Source organism: Cibotium barometz, chromosome 27 (assembly GCF_041138505.1).
Source record: "Cibotium barometz isolate CiBa-2024 chromosome 27, ASM4113850v1, whole genome shotgun sequence".
In the NCBI taxonomy this organism is placed as follows: Eukaryota; Viridiplantae; Streptophyta; class Polypodiopsida; order Cyatheales; family Cibotiaceae; genus Cibotium; species Cibotium barometz.
The window spans coordinates 9,780,770-9,802,907 of record NC_141072.1 but is presented as its reverse complement, the minus strand read 5'-3'; the positions used below and the strand labels follow the sequence as shown (position 1 = coordinate 9,802,907).

Sequence of the window (22,138 nt, the reverse complement as noted above, 5' to 3'; positions counted from 1 at the left end):
ACTCAATTGCGTAGCTTGGTTAATCTACACCTACACGGTTACACCTAACTCGTGATGGCCGTTTTCGACATCATTCGTATCAGTGGACACTAGGACCTTTTTCTTTGGGCAGCTACAAAAACTCACGTTTGCCACCTGCCACATCAGCCCATCCTAACCATCATCTTATTGTATAGGTCACTAACCAACTAGGTACCCCACCCTTTTGCTATGTTGTGCAAATTATGTACCATAATCTTACGGCTTGTTATGGTCACTTTGGGGAAGGATTTTTACATTATCCCCACATAGATTCATCATTTATCTCCTCAGGAAGTGTACACATAAAGCATCTATCTACCTATCTATCGATATCTAAAATACCTTATGGCGCCATGTGGCAGCTCCCCCTTTCTTCTCTTCTTCTATACTTTTTTACTAGTTCTGCACCCCTACGCTACTATAGCACTGCCCTCACCTGTGCAAAGTCTGCCCGACCCTTACACTTATGCTGCCACGCGGCTAGAGAGAGGAGATACAGTTACTACTCTATATTATACTACCACTCTTCTATACTATACTACTACTATATTTATATCTTATTTGGGAGTTAGAGGGTTAGCCAATGAGAGGGTGTGTGTGTGTGTGTGTGTGTGTGTGTTTAGATAATTAGAGAGAGAGAGAGAGAGAGAGAGAGAGAGAGAGAGAGAGAGAGTTGGCCAATTTTGAAATAGAGACAATGACAGAGTGGGTGTTAGAGAGAGAGAGAGAGAGAGAGAGAGAGAGAGAGAGAGAGAGAGAGAGAGAGAGAGAGAGAGAGTGTTAGAGAGAGAGAGAGAGAGAGAGAGAGAGAGAGAGAGAGTTGGCTAGTTTCAAAGAAATAGAGACAATGAGAGAGTGGGTGTTAGAGAGAGAGAGTTGGCCAGTTTGAGAGAAATAGAGAGATAGAGAGAGAGAGAGAGAGATTGATTGAGAGTGAGGTAGAGAGAGTATTGAAGAAAATTAGAGAGAGAGTTAGAAAGAGAGACTTCAAGAGAGTTAGAGAGTGAGTTAGAGAGACTTCAAGAGAGTTAGAGAGTGAGTTAGAGAGAAAGAGAGTTAGAGAGTGAGTTAGAGAGACTTCAAGAGAGTTAGAGAGTGAGTTAGGGAGACTTCAAGAGAGTTAGAGAGTGAGTTAGAGAGAAAGAGAGACTTAGAGAGAAAAGAGTAGGTGTTAGAGAGAGAGAGAGAGAGAGAGAGAGAGAGAGAGAGAGAGAGAGAGAGAGAGAGTTGGAGAGTTAGAGAGAGCAAGAGATTGAGAGTGTTAAAGAGAGACAAATTCATAGAGAATTAGAGAAAGAGTGTGTGTTAGAGAGAGTTAGAAAGTTAGTTAGAGAAAGGTAAAGAGAGTGAGTTAGAGAGAGAGAGAAACATAGAGAGAGTAAGAAAGAGAGAGAGAGAGAGAGCGTTAGATAATTTGAGAGAAATAGAGACAGTTAGATTGAGAGAGAGAGAGAGAGAGAGAGAGAGGAGAGAGAGAGAGAGAGAGAGAGAGAGTTAGATATTGTATTGTACTACCACTCTTCTATACTATACTACTATATTTATATCTTATTAGGGAGTTACAGGGTTAGAGAGTGAGAGGGTGTGTGTGTGTGTGTGTGTGTGTGTGTGTGAGAGAGAGAGAGAGAGAGAGAGAGAGAGAGAGAGGGTTAGAGAGAGAGAGATTCAGAGAGTTAGAGAGAGAAATTGCGAGAGAGTGTTAAAGAGAGTTGGCTGGTTCAAGAGAAATAGAGAGGGTTAAATAGAGAGTGAACAAGTGAGAGTGAGGTAGAGAGAGAGAGCTACATAGAGTTAGAAAGAGAGAGTTAGTTAGAGAAAGATAAAGAGAGTGAGTTAGAGAGAGAGAGAGAGAGAGAGAGAGAGAGAGAGAGAGAGAGAGTTTTTTAAAAAGGTGTTGTTTATTTCAAATGGGAAAGATAAAAATGAGCCTCTTTTTAAGGGAAGAAAAAGAGAGGAGAAGGAAGAAAAGGAAAAAGAGGGGGGAAAGAGAAAAAGAGAGTAGAATTAGTTTAAAAAATGTTTTTGGTTTTGCTTCAAAGGGGAAAAATAAAAAAGAGCCAGATAGAAAGGGAGAGAGAAGGGCAATCAACTTGCCCAAAGGTGGGTCTAGGCAAGGAAGGGTATATATGTATCAATGACTCATTATGGTTGCGACACATTTATGTTATTGTATCAATGTGAGGTTGTGGAGTGAGTATCATGTGATGGTTGTATGAGAACTAGGAAAAGTTTAGAGAGGAAACAACAAACAAGATTGAGACTCAAGACACTTTAATAAAATATAAACAAGATTTGAGAGTCAAGACACTTTAATAAAATATAAACAATTGAAAAAAAAAGACTATTGTATAACTAACCAACCATTGTAGAGAAAAGAAAACTACCAAGATTGATGTTTCACACAACTAACATTTTTGAGACAAACTTAATTAGAGGTACTGAACTTAAATTTATGGTTGTAAACTTTCTTTACTATTAATTAAGAAAAAGAGAACTTTAGTGATTTCATAGTAATTTTCATTAAAAAAAACCTTCGTCTTCTTTGAAGCATTGGTAGTTAAATATAAACATGCAAAAACTTAACTTCAACTTTAGCAAGTGTTCAAATTTGTCAAAACATGAGCTGAACAAAGCAACATATAAATTGAGAGGTAGAGAGATAGTGAGAGAGAGTTACCAATAGAGAGAGTTAAAGAGAGTGAGAGAGTTAACTATGCTACTACTACTACTATATTTATATCTTATTAGGGAGTTACAGAGAGAGAGAGAGAGAGAGAGAGAGAGAGAGAGAGAGAGAGAGAGAGAGTTAAAGAGTTAGAAGAGAGTGAGTGAAAGTGAGAGGCACAGAGAAGAGTTAGAGAGATAGTGGGAGAGAGTTACAGATAGAGAGAGTCCAAGAGAGTGAGAGAGTTAGATATGTGAGAGAGTTAGATACTGTACTACTACTGTTCTATACTATACTACCATACTACTACTGCTACTATATTTATATCTTATTAGGGAGTTACAAGGTTAGAGAGAGGGAGAGAGAGAGAGGTAATGAACTTAACATTTTGAGACAAACTTAATTAGAGGTAATGAACTTAAATTTATGGTTGTAAATTTTTTGTACTATTAATTTTTACAGTAAGAAAAAGAGAACTTAAATGATTTCACAGTAATTTTCATTAAAAAAAAGCTTTGTTTTCCTTGAAACATTGGTAGTTAAATATAAACATGCAAAAAAATAACTTCACTTTAAATTTGTCAAAACGTGATTTTCACTATTCCCATGCCTTACACGTGGCGGGTTTGGGAGATGAAAAATTATACGTGAAAGAAACTTTCAAAAATCTTCTCTTTGCTCCTTTTTTAAATCAAACACGACGGTGAAAAATGGTATTCTCTTCCAGAGTAGATTTATCCATGGCTGCTTCCGCTTACCCTGTTGTGTCCCCTTTTGAATGCACGGGGAAAGGCCTCAGGAGGTCCAAGTCATGGTGGCAGGCCCAGCTCGCCCAAGTCCCACACCATAGCCGTCTTCAAGGCTAAACTAGAAGCCACTGTGCGACGAGCTGCCCCAGTGAGAAAGAGGCGAGGCTTAACATGCAGTTTGTGCAGGCTGGGCCAAGAGGAAGAAGAAATTACATCGGGAGGGACAAGAAGAGGAAGCCAGGGCCACAGAGAGAGGTTTATATCGGACGGCTATGGCGAGGGAGAGGTATGCATTTTGAAAAAGCTGGACAATGGGGACGGCTCGGAAGCTGGACGATGGGGAAGGCCTTATATAGCCGTTGGAATACCTCATGGATTGGCCGACCTGCTACTGTCGGCCAGATCTTGGACAAATAAAGCCACACCATGTTACCAGCCCACAGAGCAAGATTGCATCACTACGTAAGTACCTTATTATAAGTGTACAGTACAGTACCGTATTGTACTGTATGGATCAGGCTCCCTTTGCCTCCCTGACTGTCCTTTGTATGGATCAGGCTCCCTTTGCCTCCCTGACTGTCCTTTGGTCCAAGATTCTCTTGTAGTTACTGATTTTTCCCGTCTGTAGGCGTCCGTTTGTAGCGTAAGTGATGCCGGTGAGGAAGTGCCAAGGGAGGTTTTGAACCTTGCAAACACCTTCACCACTTAAACTATCACCTCATTGGCAAGTACGTAGCAATTTCTACAAACATTTTGGGCAAAAAAAACCCTAGCTTGACCACCATCGTTGATTTAAGTTAACTTATGCAAAGTCATTCCTCTCATTGATACATACATTGCAGTGAGAGATGATGATGGTGCAGTGCCAGTCGTTGCGGTCACTGCCATTGCAGAGCTAGAGCTAAGAGTATGGAGCTCTCTTTTTGGTAATTGTGTTGTTGTTGAATGTTTAGAAATGAATTGTTTTTTCATTCATTTTTTGTATATATATGTACACTATATAGTATATATTTTATGTTTTTACAAACCTTATGTATTTAATGTATCTCAAAATCTCAACCCGTACCTGAATGTGTACCTTACTGTACTTGTCCACCTTGCGACATAGATATTCCTCATTTATAACTAGCCAATAAGCTCTTGTGGCCCTCCACAAGGTACTCTCGTCTACAATAATAGTATATGCTCCAAAATCTGGTTCTGATCTTATCCTTTATCTTGTTGTCTCTTCAAGATTAGCTTTTGGATTAGCCAGTGCATGTCTTGCACATGACACTAGGACATGCATTTCCGTGTCTTGGTCTTCTAGAGTCTACTCGAAATTGAATCCCTGGCTTGCACATTCCAACCAAATATGTTCAGATGGTGATAAAAATTTTCTCGAGTGAGGACCATCCAAGCACATTTGATTGGAATGTGTGGACCACGGACCTACTTCTTAATGTGTCTTGCCCTTAAAGAACCCCCTTGAAATTGGGCCCTTGGCTTACACATTCCAACCAAATTGTACTCGGTTATATATATTTATGCACATATGTACATACACACAAAGGCTTTAAGCTTTAGGCTTTAGGTTTTGGACTCTAGGGTTTTGGCTTTATGCTTTAGGGTTTAGGATTTAAGGTTTGTGTTGTAGATTTTTGGATTTTGGGTTTTGATTCTCGAATTCATGATATACACATTAATAAATCTCCATGTAAAAGTTTACAAAGTGCAATTGTGAGCATTGTTGTTACACATCCTCTACATATAAAAAACGTCCAATCTTCTCCAATGTCGAAACTCGTACCTTGAGTTAGCAAGACATACTGGTTGTAAAAATTGACCTTGGTTTCCAGTAACCTCAATAAACAGTAGATAACTGATGACAAAGAAAGAGGCAAGATGTAGACGAAGTTGTCAATATATGTAGCCTCGTGTTTGTGTCATTCAAAACAAACATGAGAATGGTGCACACTCTTAAAACAGCTCTTTCCCTTTAGTTCATGCTGTTTCCATCACACATCTTGGTTATGTGCAATGTACGAATCATGTATTTGGGCCATGTGCTGGCATTTGGAAAAGACAAAAACAAAATATAATCACTTGATAGTGCGGCTCACTTCCTCCTACTCTCCTGTTATGTGTCTGTGCTGGGTCTGATCATGTGTCTGTATCGACCATCCACATAATATCACAACCTCACAAACAGGGAGGGTAATATCTCATCCTCTTGAAATATCATAAAATCCAAGCACCACTGAGAGCATGCGTGCATGTGCACAGGGCCACATAGCCACAAGAAAATTAATGGAATTTGCCAACTTTGTGCAGGCCTGTTATAATGATACATGGATGGATGACAATTCTATGAAATGAAAAAGTTACTTCAAATAAGCCACTCGGTATATTTACTCATGGAATGACTGCAACCTAGCCTCATTTTTCTTGCTTTTGATGCACTGATACCACCAAAGTGAATGACGAAAGTAGGGAGGTTACCATTAACTACTACTTACCATCAGCTCAACTATTCAGTGTGATCCAAATGCATCCTAGCTACCAAAACTTGAATGTGCATGATCTGATAGCATCCAAAAGCGTAGCAAATAACAACACTGATCAAATAGAACCAAGCCCCAATAGACCATTGCTAATATGTAACGATCTAAGGCACATAACTGTCATCTCAAAGGAGTCACCTGGTCATAAACACCTCAAATTATGGCAGGAACACAAAGGGATTAAGCAATCCTGGTGGCACCTTGTGCACCTACTCTATAACCATTATCTTAGAACTTGTGTTTATAAGAGGGAGTCCCGCTGGCCCTTGACAATTCTTGCAAATTTACTACCTAACCACTTTTGTATGAATGATTAGCAGTGCACGCATCATAGCCCCTCAAAAAATGTACAAATGATTGCTGCCAGAGTGCCTGTGTGGCCTCAAAATATTGACCCCATTCATGCTCATTCTCACAGTAACCCAATACAGTGCCTCCTTAAGCATGGACCCTGCACATTTTGCGAAGACAATCAATCCTTTGGAATAATATACAAGCCCAAATCCAACGGATATACAAGAGGTCAAGCAGGTTGCAAACAGTAATCACTTCTTCCACCAGCACAAATTACTTCACATGGGCCTCCAAACTGCATCATCACTCTTAACCTACTGCTGGACTGGTCCAGAGATGGCTGCAAAGCCTTGATTTTCACACAATATCTTTTGTGCTCCGGTGTCTCGGACCCAGAGCTGGAGTCCGACCCATCTGTCTGCTGACGCGATAGTCTGCCATCAGGATGGCCATGACCGATGACATTCCCACACTTGCGACAGAGGAGTTTTGTCCTTAATTGGTGAAGTCCCATCGACCCATTCGCATGGACATACGGAGCGCACTTGAACTCTTCTAGCTGCTTGAATCGGCTCTCGTCAATGCTTACAAACGAGATGCTTCCTTTCCGCAGAGCTTTTGAGTCTATGTTTGATACCGTTCGCTGGGAAGAGCTCAGGTTCAGAGGGTATCCACAGGTCCCACAGCTGCAATAAAATCAAAAGCAAATGACAGAGGCCCAAAGCCAGCAATGCCTAGACACCAAATATCATGGATTTCCGAAAAATCTCATAACTTAAGGATTATGCTAAAAAATTGATCGCAATCCAGCCATGGGCGAAACCATGTCACTGGTGGGATGGGTTAGAGTGCACAACACCCCCCCCCCCCCCCCCCCCCCCCCCCCCCCCACACACACACACACACACACACACACGGGCAACAGCGGCACACCCACATATGCACAGTATTTAAAAATACATGCATGCATACACAGGCACACACACACACACACACACACACACATAGATGCTTCTCAAGTTATCTAACGCTTACCTGGTATGGTTCTTACCTTACCTGAGATGATTCTAGGGTTACTTTTTTCTCCTCATCAGCAGCTAGACCCTAAACCCTATTTTTTCTCTGCTCAACAGCGGCCAATCCCCAACCTGGGATGCCAATTCACCAACTAGAGTAAATTTATTCACTGCTTATCAATGACAATAGTGTTTAGTGTGGTCTGTCCATCAACACCAAACCCTGACCAAGGGATAATTTACTCTAACATGAGCACGCCCCTTTCGTGATTAATGTTTCCTCAGCTGAAACCCTAATTGTGACGACTTGTGTCTGCTCATCCGTGGCCAAACCATAACGGTATTATTCAGCAACAGAGAAAAGGAGATCGCAGAATAGAAACAGAGAAGATGGTACCTGTAAAGCACATCCCTTTCGCACATTTCTAAAACGCAGAAGTTTCAGCCGATAAGAAAAACCAGTGAATCGAGAAGTCTCAAAAACACAGCATGCAATCTGGAAACATAGAAGCAAAAAGGATGGATTCAGGCTCCAAAACCTTGGAGTAAGGTAAGGAATTTGTGGATTGATAATGGGAAAACGTTACCAATCGAGAATTACTGATCGCAGTCAGGGAATAGGGTAACCTACTGATGGATTAGTGCATGCAATCATGGACTGGTGACGGATTCAGGTTAGCAATCAAACATGGATTAAACAAACTGCTCTCTCTGACTCTCTACCTCAGCTTGTATTGGATGTTGATGATGCCTAGAGTTTTTTCTTCATTTTCTGCAAGAGGTCAGCGGACTTCTGTGAACGATATAGGGAGTGACGCGTGCAGAGATTCGGGAGAATAAAGTCGCAGACATGAGCGGACCTGATTCCTGAAAGCATGGGCAGCACGTGTAGCCTGTAGGGTTTCGAATTTTTTTAAAATTTGGCGACTAATAGGGGCCTACAATGAGTGAAAATTCAAAATCGATTAATTAATAAGAACCTTTGTTAAGAGTTTTTTTTAAAATTAAACGTTGCAATCATGGAAGTCGTTGAGGATGTTGTTTTAGTCTTCTTGATTCCTTGCCGTTTCTTGTAGTAGTTGCCTGCTTCCATGTTATCCTCCTCTAACCACAGCGGCCTTCTTTCCCACTCAACAATATGAGCATGCAAGAGCCTCATAGTGATGTCCAAGGCGCCATCGCCCATTGTAAGCAGTCCATCTGTGCGAACTGCAACATTGCAAGGACCTAGCTGTACCCAAGCTTTTATTGATGGGTTCTTATTCTATTATAAGAGAAATGGTCCCTGCCTTCCTCAAAAATGTTCGCCATCTGTTAGACAAAGAGGGAGAGGAAGATCAAGATAGATAAGATGGACAGAGTCAGATAAGTGCAAATGCAGGGTGTACATAAGTTGTATAAGAAATTTCTTTTCCATAGGAATTTTCTTTGGTATATTCTAACTCCATAGGAATTTTCTTTGGTATATTTAAAAAATATCTGTGGTGACAGAATTTTGATCGGCCTTGTCTCTGTGGAGCTATGATTTTTTTCATAGCGGGAGCCATTAGATTAGAGTAGATTACTAGAAGGCCGTGAGGACCCCTCAAACTGCTTTTTCTGTGGCCTAGGATACCCAAATTCCAATGCCCTTACATCTGTAAGGCTCTATGCAATACCATCCGTGCCCATCATCCTGCTTGCTTACTGTTATATTGCTTTGTCCACCTCGGAAATATGTTCCAATTGTTGTGTTAGATTGCTTTTCCCACCTCGGAATATGTTCTAATGGGTCACTCCGATGTGTTGGATCGCTTTGCCCACCTCGGAATATGTTCTAATGGGTCACTATGACGTGTTAGATTGCTTAGCCCACCTCGGAATATGTTCCAAATTAGAGAATGGCCCCCAAGTGGAAAACATAAGGTTGTCTCTCTCGAAAGTGGGATTCCCACATCAATGTCCAACTTGTACATAAACAGGTTGGCTATGTTTTTTTGTTTTTTTCCAAAAAAAACCTCCATAATAGCGAGCAACATTCGATTTGCAAAGCCAATGAAATTTGTGTTGTACTCTTTCATTGGCTCAACAACAAGACCACCTAGCTCGCTAAGCCTTGGGGCAGCCCCTATCAAAAGCATATTCTTGGTGGACATTTAGCCTCCAAGCTTTGGCAAAAACGTAGGAAAGAAAAAGAGAAGTTTTATATGCAATATTAGAGAATTTTGATGAAGTCACAAAAGTTTTCCACATAAGAAAGAATTTAGAAAACATATTATGGGACATTAGCAAAAGGAGAACCACAAAGTGATCAATAGAAAAACAAGCAAAAATGTGGAGCTTGGAGCCTTTCTGTTGTATTTAGAGAAAGTAGAGAGAAGAGGTTACTCACTTGGCCATATACACGAGGCTCGTTTCATAGCATGCACATACGAAGCACACATAAAGTGTGACAAATATTTGTGCACCTATAACAAAGGGTGATGGCCTTTTCACGCTCTTTATGCCCATGCTATTGTGACTTGAAAGAAAACTATGTGTAAAGGAAAAAGGAATCAATCCCAACAATAAGGTACCACCTAGTAGATTTTTAAGCATTTATAGACAAGTGTAAAGTGTGCGATGTCCCTTGATAAGAACTCTTATGCTTGAGATATTTACTGAGGATTAGATTCGTTATTTAAGGATGAAGAAGTAATTCTTTTTAAGTTGAAGAAGCAAACTAGAAAGGTTTGGTAGCTAAGCACATCCACCTTTGTAAATGGTGGTGCATTTTTATTTATTCTTCCTCATATACAAACCATGTGATTTAAGATATGAAACAAGAGAACTTAAGGCATGATAGAAGCTAAGATGCCACTTTTAAGGAGGTGGTGATGGACTCTTAATCTTGGCAAAATCTTCTATTTCTAGATCTATTTTAACCTTTAAGGTCTTATCATGAGAATATTTTGACCAAATACATTAGCACTTACTCCATGACCCATTGTTCTTATTCATTAACAAGAAATGCAACAACCTTCAACATAAATCCACACTTCAATGCCATTGAATGTTAATGTTCTAGGTGTTAAGAGAAATCCCTATCTATGTAGCATTTTAAGAGTCTTTTTTTAAAGAGATGCATTTACTTTAAGCTCAACTTGTTATATCATGTAAACATCAAACCCACCTTAAAAAATTAGGACCATTAATGTGCACATCCATTATGGAGTCTCATCAAAGACTTTAGTTTACACCAACTCTAAGAGGTTATTTTAGGATATTAACGAAAGTTTATTTCACCTTTTTGTGCCATTGCATGTGGTTCACTACCCCACTTCCATGGCTAAGTTGGTGATTTTTTTTCTTGACAAACATAACTTTAACAAGCGGCACATTTGATTTTCAAAAGGAAAGGAGTTACATCAAGACCTTTAAAATTACAAAGTGTCTTGGAGCTTCAAAACTTGCAATTATATTTAAGAAAGTCACAAAAAAGGTACATAACCAAGAAAGTCACAAAAAAACTTGCAATTATATTTAAGAAAGTCACAAAAAGGTACATAACCAAGATAGAGGTAGACTATTTTTTATATACAGCTTGGAGTAATTTAACATTTTCTTTGAGGATAGATTATTAGAGAGTCGGAAATCCTTGATCTAGTTGCCTTATTTTCTTTGAATAATTGCATATACTCTTTTGCTTGTTTTTTCTTTGCTTGCATAAGTTCTTTCCCTGTTCAAGATGTAGTTGTTGCTCGTACTATCAAATATTAGTATGAATCTGTAGGTTTTGCTTAGTTTATTTTTCTTGCAACTATCTATTCTCGTCCTTTTTTAGCTCTTTGATTTTGATTTCTTGCTCTCTTTAGTTCCTCATGATTGTATCACCTTGTCTCGTCTGTGCTCCCAACACTTCTTATAACATCCTCTAAGACTCGAGGCCTAAGGTCTTTTGGCGTTCGTTGTTGTGAAGGTATTAATAGATTGTGATAAACATGTGGCAGTGTGCAATATCCTCTATCATCCACCTTTGGATTCTTGGCATAATCTTATTTCTTCATATAGTGATTGCTATATGGTCTATTGGTAATGATTCATCATGAAATCAATGTTGGGCATTTCTATTGTGGGTAAGTCTTTGAGGTAGATAGGGCATGGCATGTGGAAGGTGAGGCTAATCTTTGCATTTTTACCACTCTTTTAGCTTCCTCTTCATATTCTTCCATGTCATGCTTTCTGGAAATGCTATCTTTGGCTTCTGAATAAAATGGCATTATGAGGGTAGGCACTTGAAGTGGCTCTGCCTCTTTTTCAGTTTTGCTCTTGCATGCCTTCTTATGCTCTGCAATACCTTCTTCTACTCAGTCTTCTTCCACTCTTATGTATCCCTTGGTTGTTGGCTGTTACAGAAGATTATGGATACGTATCTACACAAATAGTGAAAATGTTACTACACTTATCTATGATATCCAATTTTTTACCACATGGAAAAGGGGGAAAGGGGGGGGGGGGGAGTGAGTGAGGGGATATGTTAAAGTTTAGCATGTGCTAAAGTAATGTGTTCATGTTTTAATCATTCTTTTGTGATGAAGAAGCAATTGTTTTTAAGTTGAGGGTGGATTTTAAAGCAAAGTAGAAAGGTTTTGTAGCTAAGTACATCCCCAATTATCAACCATATGAAAGTTCCTAAGGTTTGTACACATAAAAGACTTTGCCCAAATATAAATGCTATTGGGCCTTTACATATGAAATAACTTTGTGCACACTCTCACACATATATAATAACCTTGTGCACATTGCCACATTCCATTAAGCCAATTCTTGCACACATTAAATCAAGCATATTTTTCTACGATTATTAATTCATCAAAATATGATAAAATATATACCTGTAAAATCCTCCCGTTTGAGGAAGCAACTGTCCTCAGTTGTGTAGCTGTGAACATAATGTTGTGTAGTTGTAACATTATGTTCGTAGCTATAACAACAACATTATTTTTGCAGCTATAACAACAACATTATGTTCGCAGCTATCGATGCCATAACTTGCAAGGTAAACTTAGAGGTTCCTATGGAATACCATAAACAGACTTAGAGGTTCATTAACCAAGAATGGCTCAGAGGCACAAAGGCATGGCTCATAGACTCGGGTGAATATGGACTGTAACAATAAAAACTCGTGTGACACCTAAACTGGTGGTTTTCACACTCATCATCAAATCAATAGTAATATGCATAAAATAACTTATCAATATGAAAGGCTATAGATGATATACAATTCTAATTCATGTTTAACAAAAATGATCACGACGAGTGATCACCATCTTCACACCACCGCTAAATCCACCAGCCATATGACACCTCAATCGATACCCTCGGATAGTGCGACACCTCAATCGGTACCCTTGCACATCTCATGCAGTGCGACACATCAATCGGTACCTTCGCACTTCTCATTGGCTATACTCATAGACACTATCCACGTTAGTTAAAAAATTAATTGAACACGTCAATTAATCCCAATGTCGTCTTGAGATATAGACAACCCATAAGTATTCAAATCATATCCACACACATGTTTGCCAGGCGTAAGGAACCTAGGAATCACCCCTCCATACAAACAAACTAGAACAAACAGTGGGAGCCCACACGCATGCTATATATGGGCATCCCCAATATATAGTTGTGTAAATGCATGAGAGGATGGCTTCATGATTGGTGTGGAAGACTAGATCTACACATACTACATATGCAATGAACCAATCAAATGAACATATGTAAAACGAGTCTAAGTGTCCCATACCACATAGGCATGTTGCACATACACACATAGGATGGTAAAAGGTAGAAGACATAAATATGTCTGGAGTAAGTATATGAAACCAATCTGATGCTCCATACCACCAGATTAATTCTATACATCACTTCCTTCAGAATAGAAGTTTGAGGTGGAGTGGCGAGTTAGCTCTGAAACTTAAATTTCGACACAAATTTTCTCTATCTTAAAAATTTATTTAAGTTACTGAATTTTAACTTATCTTAATGTTGAATCTATGGTTTATTAATTAGGTTTTTAGGTTGTAAAAATATTATAGAATGATTTTGAAGAAGTTTTACAAAAGGAAGTGAATATATACATACCTCCATTGTTGTGGTGTAATTGAAATACTATGTCAAAAACAACATTAACACTCGAAAGACAATGTGAATCGTTATTGCTTCTATAGATAGGGTATATAAAGTTATTAAACAGAATCTCATGAGAAACTTAACATCATAAGAATAAAAGATAAATTGATTAGGGGTATAAGGGTAGAAAATACTAGCCTTGAGTTGAAAAGCTGTTTGAGAGGGTGTGAGATTGTAAATAAATAATAGATAGAACTAATTGTAAATAAGGAAGTCTAAATGATGTAAAGATTCAGTTGCATTTGAATTTTAAATAAACTTGAATAATAAATATGAAACTTAGTAATCATAAGGTTGAGTTAAGCGTAAGAGAGTCCTACCTTTTATATATTCGATTGCAATGATGTTCTACATTGAGAAAAATGAGAAAGCAATGCCAATGGATTGAAATATAATTATTCTTCCAAACATAACTAGTGTTATATTATGACTTTATAATAAATAGAACTTATAGTAGTATGGTTTAAAATTCTATGCATAATTATTTAAGCATGGTCATTATTGTAAGAATAGAAATGAGAAACTTACTTGGAAGGTGTTTGAATCGCTATCTGAAAGATAAAACTTAAATAGAAATATTAAAAAAATATTTACTAAGTTATAGAGGGTAGTAACTTACTTGTAAGTGTCGAATACCTTTGCTACAAAATACATGATTAAAAGGACACAAATATTGCAAGCATATGTGACGTTTTAATTTGCAAATAATTAAATTTATGAAAAATGGAGAAACTTACTTAGGTTGGATTGCAAAATATCCGTTAGAAGAAAACAAATGGACAGCTAAAAATTTTAATTGTATGCAAGTAATCAAATTACACATGGTGAATACTTAACTAGTAAATCATCGAGGATTTTGCATATACTAATCTGCACATTAGTTTCAATTCATAATATAGTATCAAACTTCAATTGTTAATTTATAAAAATTATAAACTGTAGTTATTACTTAGCTTGAAGTGCGAAAATATACACTCATAATAAAATTTAACATGTATTATATATATATATGTATATATATGTATATATATATGTATATATGTATATATATATATGTATATATGTATATATATATATATATATATGTATATATGTATATATGTATATATATATGTATATATGTATATATATATATATATGTATATATGTATATATGTATATATGTATATATATATATGTATATATGTATATATATATATGTATATATGTATATATATATATATATATATATAAATGTATATATGTATATATATATACTTATCTTATGCGAAGCTTGTTGACTTGAGCTGTAAAATAAATGGCTAGACAAGGCATAAAATATCCATACAATAATTTGCTGGTGTTGATACTTAGCTTGTAAAGTGTCGAGTTGAACTCCTGGTCCGTAGCCGAAAGAAGAATCCTAGAGAATTTTCCTGATTGTTCAAAAGCTATTTGATTTGATTTGATTTTATTTTTAAATTACATTGCAAAGCTTATGAGGTTTACTATTAATAATATTTTTTAGCTTTTAAATATATATATAATGTAAGAAGTTGTTTCATAAGCTTAATAATATAAGCTTTGAATTAAGGCTTTATATTACAAAGCTCTCCCAAAAAAAAAAAGAAAACCTTATGTAGTAAGCCATAAGCTTTTCAAAGCTTAAAATAGGCAAAAGAGGAGGGTAAAGCTTATAAATCTTATAACCTAGGTTTCTTCTCATATATATATATATATATATATATATATATATATATATATATATATATATATATATATATATATATATATATATATATACTTCCCCATAACCTTGGGGGAATGCGTGCAATTTTGAAAATAGGAAAAAGCTTTTTGCTTTGTCTCTTATATTATGTAAGTTTTTTTTTAAAAAAATCTCCCTCTCTTTCGTTTCTTTTTGTAGGCTAAAGAGGGCTTTAAGCTTGGATAAATATAAGCTCTTTAAAGCTTACAAGATTTTATTAGTTTTTCTAATATTAAGCTTTTTGAGCTTTAAAGCTTAGACATTAAGCTTTTAAAAAATTTACCTTTTCACAACAGCTGAGAACCAGGCGCCCGACGCATATCATGTAATAAAAACTATTTGCCTCTTTTTTATATACAAAAGAGATAAATAAAGTTCTTAAAAGCTTTAATTTTTACTTTCACGGCAAAGCTATTAGCAGAAATTTGGCCAGCGGCGGCGGCTAGTGTATAAGGGGTGATTTGGTGATTCTTTTATTTAAAGGCTTTAATAAGGCTTATAACAAGGCTAAAATGAGGTTCTCCTTGATCTGAAGAAGTCATTAAGCATACAGTTTGCAATGATGAGAGAAGAAAAGGGCAATGAATACACACACACACATTATAGATTTCCTACACTTCCACTGGCTTAGCAACCTTGCTATGGCTATGCATGCTCCTTCCCTTGCTAATTCAATCCGTATGGATGGATTATGAAGAGGATTAGAGTTGAGGAAGGTGATTTTATGGTTTTTCAAAACCCACTAATGGTTTTCCACCTTGCTAAATTTATCCTTTGGGCAAAAGATTGATGGCTAAAAGCAGGCCTTCTTTCAACCATACATATCCATAAACCTGTTCTTCTTCAATTTGAATTGAAAAAATACCAAAATCACCTTTGCCTTTGTCTCTTTCACCTCATTGTCCACAAGTATTGACCGACTTCAAGAAGCTTGAATTAAAACAAAGCTCTGATACCACTGTTCACGAGACCCTTTTGTACTTCTTGAAGAAATAATTAAAAACTCACAAAACACATCGAAAGTTAAAACAAAGACTTGAATTAAATTGATATCAAAGAGCATAGCATAGCATAATACAAGAGAATTAGAATAACATCACCATCAAGACAAGATTGGGTTTAATTTCCCTCCTCATGCCGTGTAGCTCCACTTCCACGACATGAGTATTTAGAGAATTATATTCATAAAAATAGCCCAAGGAGCTAATACCTCTCATGACTTTTTGGGAGACAGCTTGTAAATTAAAAATCCAATTGCGGTCAGCCAACATAGGCTGGTAGGGGTGTTGCTATGTTTTCCAACTTATATTGGGGTACCTTCCTAGTTTTTATGCAATTTAGTAGGGTGCTAGATGAAGTGTAGTGTGTTAGTCATGTGTGTGTTTTTTTTTGTGTGTTGAGTGCTTAATGATGGTGATGTGCAATGCTACTACTGAAGAAAGTGTGACTAATAGGTGCATTATGTTTGTGGGTTTTAGCCATGAATAGCCAATGGAATTAGTCACTCCACACTGTGATTTTCTTGTGACTTCTTGGCTAATTTTGGAGTTTTGGTGTTATGCATGTGCTAAGTAGTAGGTCTATATCATTGTATGTGAGCTAATATAATGAGAGTAGATAGAAGTACAGTGTGCTCATGAAAAATCATTGTTAGGGAATGATTATTAAGATAATCATGTGCATGAATATTTATATTTTGGTGCTTTTTCTACTAGAGGTGTCCTCAGTCATCAAGGAGTGTTGGTAGACGTGGGTGCACTGCATGTGTGATGTCCTAAGTGTTATGGGTGGACATGAAAAACTAGTAATGGCAAATAATGATGTGATTAACTTGAGTTAATCACATGCAAAATAGTAAGGGTAATGCAACAAGAATGCAAGATGTTAGATTCATGAGGTCTGATGGATTAATGGTGGATATGTGCCAATTATGACTAATACTTTGATGTGCACACATGATTATGGAGATTTAGTCACACGTGTTTGGGAATTAGTCACATGCAAGAAAATTTGAGGTTTTGATGTTTTATTATCATCGATATCTTGGAATATCAGGGAATAAAAATCCAATATATCTAAGAATCCTCTGACTTCTTTTACCATCTTTGGTTCCGGCCAATTGAAGATAGCTTACACCTTTGCGAGATCAGCTCTGATATACCATCTTTTGACATTATGAACCCTAAATATTCAATCTGGTTGGTATACAAGGTAAACTTACTCTTCTTGGCAAAAAGCTTTGTGCTTTCTAAGAGTCTCCAAGACTTTACATACATGCTTCTCATGCTTAGCACCATCATTGAAGTAATTAAAGAAGACTAAAATGAAATCATCAGATGCTCTTTGAATATTTCTTGCATCAATTGATTAAAGGTTGTAGGGATGTTCATCATTTTGAATGGAATTAATATGAACTCATAATGTCTATACCAAGTGTTGAAAGCCGTTTTGGGAATATCATGATCCTTAATCTTGATTTGATGATAATGTGGACTTCAAATCAATCTTTGTCAATATCTGGGCTCCATGGAAATGGTCTACTAGTAGCTGATCTGTCTTGGGAATAGGATATTTATTCTTGATAATAAACTAATTCAAACCATGATAATCAATGCACAATCTGAGAGTGTCATCCTTATTCTTCTTGAAGAGAACTGGTGCACCCCAAGACGATATATTAGGCCGAGAAAATCCTTGCTTATAAAGTTATCTTAACTTCTCTTTGAGTTTGATTGCTTCTAGAGAACAACAATCTTATAAGCTCACGGTGCACATATACTTTGTTGTGTGGGAAACCACGCTTTGCTTCCAATGAAATAGGAATGACCCTTGGCTCCAAGAATCAATTATATCATATGATCAACCTTAGGATTTAGTGGCATTTCAATCAAATCTTCAATCAAATCTTCAAGAAATATGTCAGCATACTCGCTTCTAAGACATTTTGGTTCCTTGATATCTGACTCTCTACCTACAGGATTGAGCTTCACAACATTAATTTCTTGCTTCTTCCTCAGTCTCTTCAATAACTTTGATGCATTAACAAGTTGTAGAGTGGTCAGGTACTCATCATCCATTGCTAGGGTGTACCTGACAATGATCGTATATCACTAGTGATATGTCTCAATAGTTTTGCCATTCTAGGAAAGCTCTAAGAATTGGGCAAAATCTTTGATGGAGGTAGTTCTTCATGACTTCCCATTGCAATTGGTCTTGGTTAAGATTGTTGGATTCAAGATAATTACTCTAGCTACTTCTAGCCACACCATTAATCTTTAACCTAGAAAGAGCCATCTTTCTCCTATTATTGTACCCTGTGAGATCGAATGTTACCTTCACCTCGGAAGGGACCTAGATGTGATCTGTGGGGTGTCTCTTTAACATCATTATCCAGGGGCTCAACTTCAAAAACAATATCATGAGCTCGACGTGCCTGTGCCTTATGATTCTTATAAAATAAAAGGTTTTTCTTAATTCAACACTTAGACAATAATCACTTAATAAGAAAATGTGTCTTTTATTTCTTTCAAAACATTATTACATGGACATGGAAAATTCTCAATCAGAAGATCTTATAAGCTAAAAACGATGATACTACCCTACAACTACAAACTTTTTGTGAGGCAGATACAGACTCAGATGATTTAGCCTCGCTAAATACTGATCTAGGGTGAAAAGACTTCTACCACGAATTTTGTATTTCTTTACAAAATCTAGAGTTTCCATAAGGTAAATCCAAAAAAAGGACCATCCAATTTTTGTCTGGGGGCATTGCAACATATCCTGACCTTTGTCAAGACAACACAGTTTGGAGATGGAGATACATTCCGAAGATAGAGACACAATCTAGAATTAGAAATTTTTCAGAATACAAGTAGAAAAAGAGGTGGGCTTTGCTCTGCTAATGACATAGCTTTCACCATGATTGCCAAAGTGTTGGCAGCCAAACAGTGTATTGAGCTCCTACCTCAGAACCGATGGGCACACACAAGAAATCGATGAGATGGAGAACAGTAGGGTGGAAGGTGCGCTAATGATGGAGAAGTGCAAGAAGACGATGACAAAGGAGAAGCTTGTGAAGAAAGCCAATGAAAAATGCACAAAAAGGAAAAAAAGAAGTATTTATGATCTAGCCTGTTGGCACCGACGACCATCTTAATTGGGTGTGCCACATGTTCGCCTAAGATTCGTGGAGGTTTTTTGACTATTTTATGGCGTGGACTGCGGTTCACATCGTCATGAACTAGGTCGAAGTGTTTCACGACGTGAACTAGCCTGGACCGATTCACAACGTGAAACATCTCGTTCCCTTATGCATACATACCCTATGGTTTCCTATGTGCTCAAACATTCCAAAGCCACACATTATGCATTCAAAGGAATAGAAGTGTACACGTGAAATAAATGAACATGTTTCATGACATGAAAATCATAACCTTTTACCTTGTACCCAATTGCTTGGAGCTCAGTGTTAATCACTTTAGTTAACATTACCTTTAGCGTGGCTACACTCTTTATAATCTATCTTTTGTAACCGCGCAATGCGCTTATTGTACAATAGACATGACTAGTTTTGGGCCCCCAATTGTAAATGGACGGTCGGTCATTGTTGTAACTATGAGCTCTTGTATGTAAGTCGTTTTATTGAATATGAAAAGGGACAATCCCATTAGTCTCATTTGAGCTTGCCTCTTCTCTCTCTCTCTCTCTTATTTGAGTTTATGGATGTATGTTAGCTTGTGTTTTTGCTTGCTTGCATGTTTGATTGTCGGTGTATGTAAGTGGGGATGGGAATTCTCTCCTCTCTCTCCTTCTCTTTGCTATCTACCACAAGTCCCTTTTGTATGCTTGTTGCATGAGGTGAAGGTTGAGATTTCCATAGCTCCCTCCTTCTTGCTCCCTACCTAGCCATTGAATCTCTTCTTGGGTGAAACAAGGAGAGGTGGAGTGAGCCCCTAGAGCGGCTTCACATCGAGGAGTTAACCCTCTTAGGGTTGGCTAAGTAAAACTCTCCGGACTCGACCCTTGCATGTTTATCTCTTCTCTTCTCTTTATTTCTTGTGTACAAGGTAGCATGTTATCCTTAACATCTTTGGCGCCATTTGCCACACACAAGGAATGCATTTAGCTTAGGCTCCTCTAACTCTATTCATTTGCTAGTGTCTTTGTTTAGCTCGGTTGGAGTGTAAATCCACTGGCTGGTTGCATGATTTTGTGTTTGTGATGTTTTTGATGGTGATTACCCAGAGCATGGAAGGTTAATTGAGTATCAGAGGGTTGAGATCTTCACCGAGCATGCGGGAGAAGCAAGTAACTCCTCTCACATTGCCCTTGACATTCATGCAAAACTTTGATTTTTTGTCCTTGCATCTTAGTGTAATCAATAAATTAATCTCAATTTATTAGTTTTAATTATGCATTGTAGGCACCAATAAATAGCTAGAGACTAGCTCTCATTCTCTATTGAATCAAAACCATAAAAAATCAGTGGAAAGACACCTAAATTAGCAGGAACTGGAGGAAAAAACTAGGCAAAAACTTCAGTCTATTTAGCTGCTCTGAGAAGTGAACGGTCATTCGCTTTACAGGTCACGACCATGGCGCATCTACCACGCTTGTTCCCTTCTCAGTTGACCAAATCTCGTAAGAATTTTCAGCCTAAATGTGGCAGTTACATTAAATTGAGCACAAAGTGCATTCAATCAAGTGGGTGTAACTGAATTGTCAGAGAATATGCGGGATGGCTGTCAGACTTCTTGCAACCTAAAATTCCTTGAAATCCCCAAACAAATCTTAAAAATTTCTAAATCTGATAGTGCCACGGCCGTTCCAAACTTGCCATGGCCGTTCCTTCCTGAAGGGTACGCCCGTTCCAGAGCCTCATTGCGTTTGCCAAACGATCGTGTCAATTTTGCCACACCCGTGCCATTCCCTATTCCACTTGATTCAGGAAGAGAACACCCATTCCTTTCTCCTTCAGAAAGTGAACGCTCGTTCCCTTCAGCCTTATGGAAGCAAACGCTTGTGGAAACTTTGCCACGTCCGTTCCTTTCTTGATACGCATGTTCCTTCTCCATTCTGGAGCGAACGCTCGTTCCTTTTAGCTTTTGAAAGCGAATGCCCGTGTCCTTCTGAAAGTGAACGTCTGTGCCATCTTCCCCTGAGAAGCGTATGCCCATTCCCTTCTCACTTAAAAGCGTACTCCCGTACCACTTAAAAGCGTACAACCGTACCATTTCCAAAAAAAAAAGGGTTCTTTCCATAGGGGGTTCTGCATAGTAGTCCCACATTTCCATGCACCTACGATCGGGTAGATTGGTGTGAAATAACCCTCTTTTCAACGAAGTAAACTCTCATGAAGCTCCTTTGCTTATAAGGTCGGACCCATCAATCAATACCGCGCAGAGCGAAAGCGAAGACCACCCCAGCATGGGACAAGGAACTCCTGACCTTGAGACAAGGGAGCCTGAACTTCAGTGCATATCTTTGATAGCACCAATGAAAGAGAAGACCACCCCAGCACCACGGGACGTGGAAGTCCTGACCTTGAGATAGGGGAGCCTGAACTTTAGTGCATGGATAGACCATTTGTCCAAGAGCAAGCTCCTACCTCTCCCACACATTCACAAAGAAGCCTTGCTTCGAGGCTCCACAATTTTATCCTAGGAAACACACAATCAGAAGAATCACAACCCATGGTGAGAGGTATGAAACAACCCATGGTGAGAGGTATGAAACAACCACAAGAAAGCGAACCCTTTCCGTCTTTAGATCCTAGAGTGGAAGTAGGGAGTGAAAGCCAACAGACGCAGACTGAACCACCAGAGCTGTGCCTGTCTCAAGTGTGGCTGATTCTTATAGGGCCCAAAGAATTGTATAAAACCTAGGGCTAAGTCCATCATCTCAAGGACCATAAACGTCACACCAAAGAGAAAGGCTCTACCCAGGCC

At 38.0% G+C, this 22,138-nt stretch overlaps 1 protein-coding gene across 6 annotated transcripts; it reads right to left on the bottom strand.

Moving 5' to 3' along the window:
* Positions 1-6,013: 6,013 nt before the first annotated feature.
* LOC147623054 (uncharacterized protein At4g08330, chloroplastic-like) lies at positions 6,014-8,167 on the bottom strand. 6 transcript variants are annotated; one of them, XM_086821084.1, is made up of 3 exons: positions 7,876-8,167; positions 7,686-7,784; positions 6,014-6,958 (listed from the first exon to the last, which is right to left on the bottom strand). In XM_086821084.1, the coding sequence occupies exons 2-3, from the start codon at positions 7,709-7,711 to the stop codon at positions 6,502-6,504; spliced, it is 483 nt and encodes a 160-aa protein (XP_086677210.1). In that variant the 5' UTR covers positions 7,712-7,784; positions 7,876-8,167; the 3' UTR covers positions 6,014-6,501. The 6 variants fall into 6 exon arrangements, 3 of the variants coding, with proteins under 3 accessions (XP_086677210.1, XP_086677211.1, XP_086677212.1); XM_086821085.1 differs by having other exon boundaries at positions 7,920-8,167; XM_086821086.1 differs by having other exon boundaries at positions 8,012-8,167.
* Positions 8,168-22,138: the final 13,971 nt, after the last annotated feature.

What these genes read in the sequence shown, in the direction of transcription:
- LOC147623054 (XM_086821084.1), bottom strand. Translation starts at nt 7,711, where the DNA reads ATGTGCGAAAGGGATGTGCTTTACAG. An exon ending in GAAAGGGATGTGCTTTACAG is followed by an intron (nt 6,959 to 7,685) that starts GTACCATCTTCT and finishes ATTTTATTGCAG; the next exon opens with CTGTGGGACCTGTGGATACC.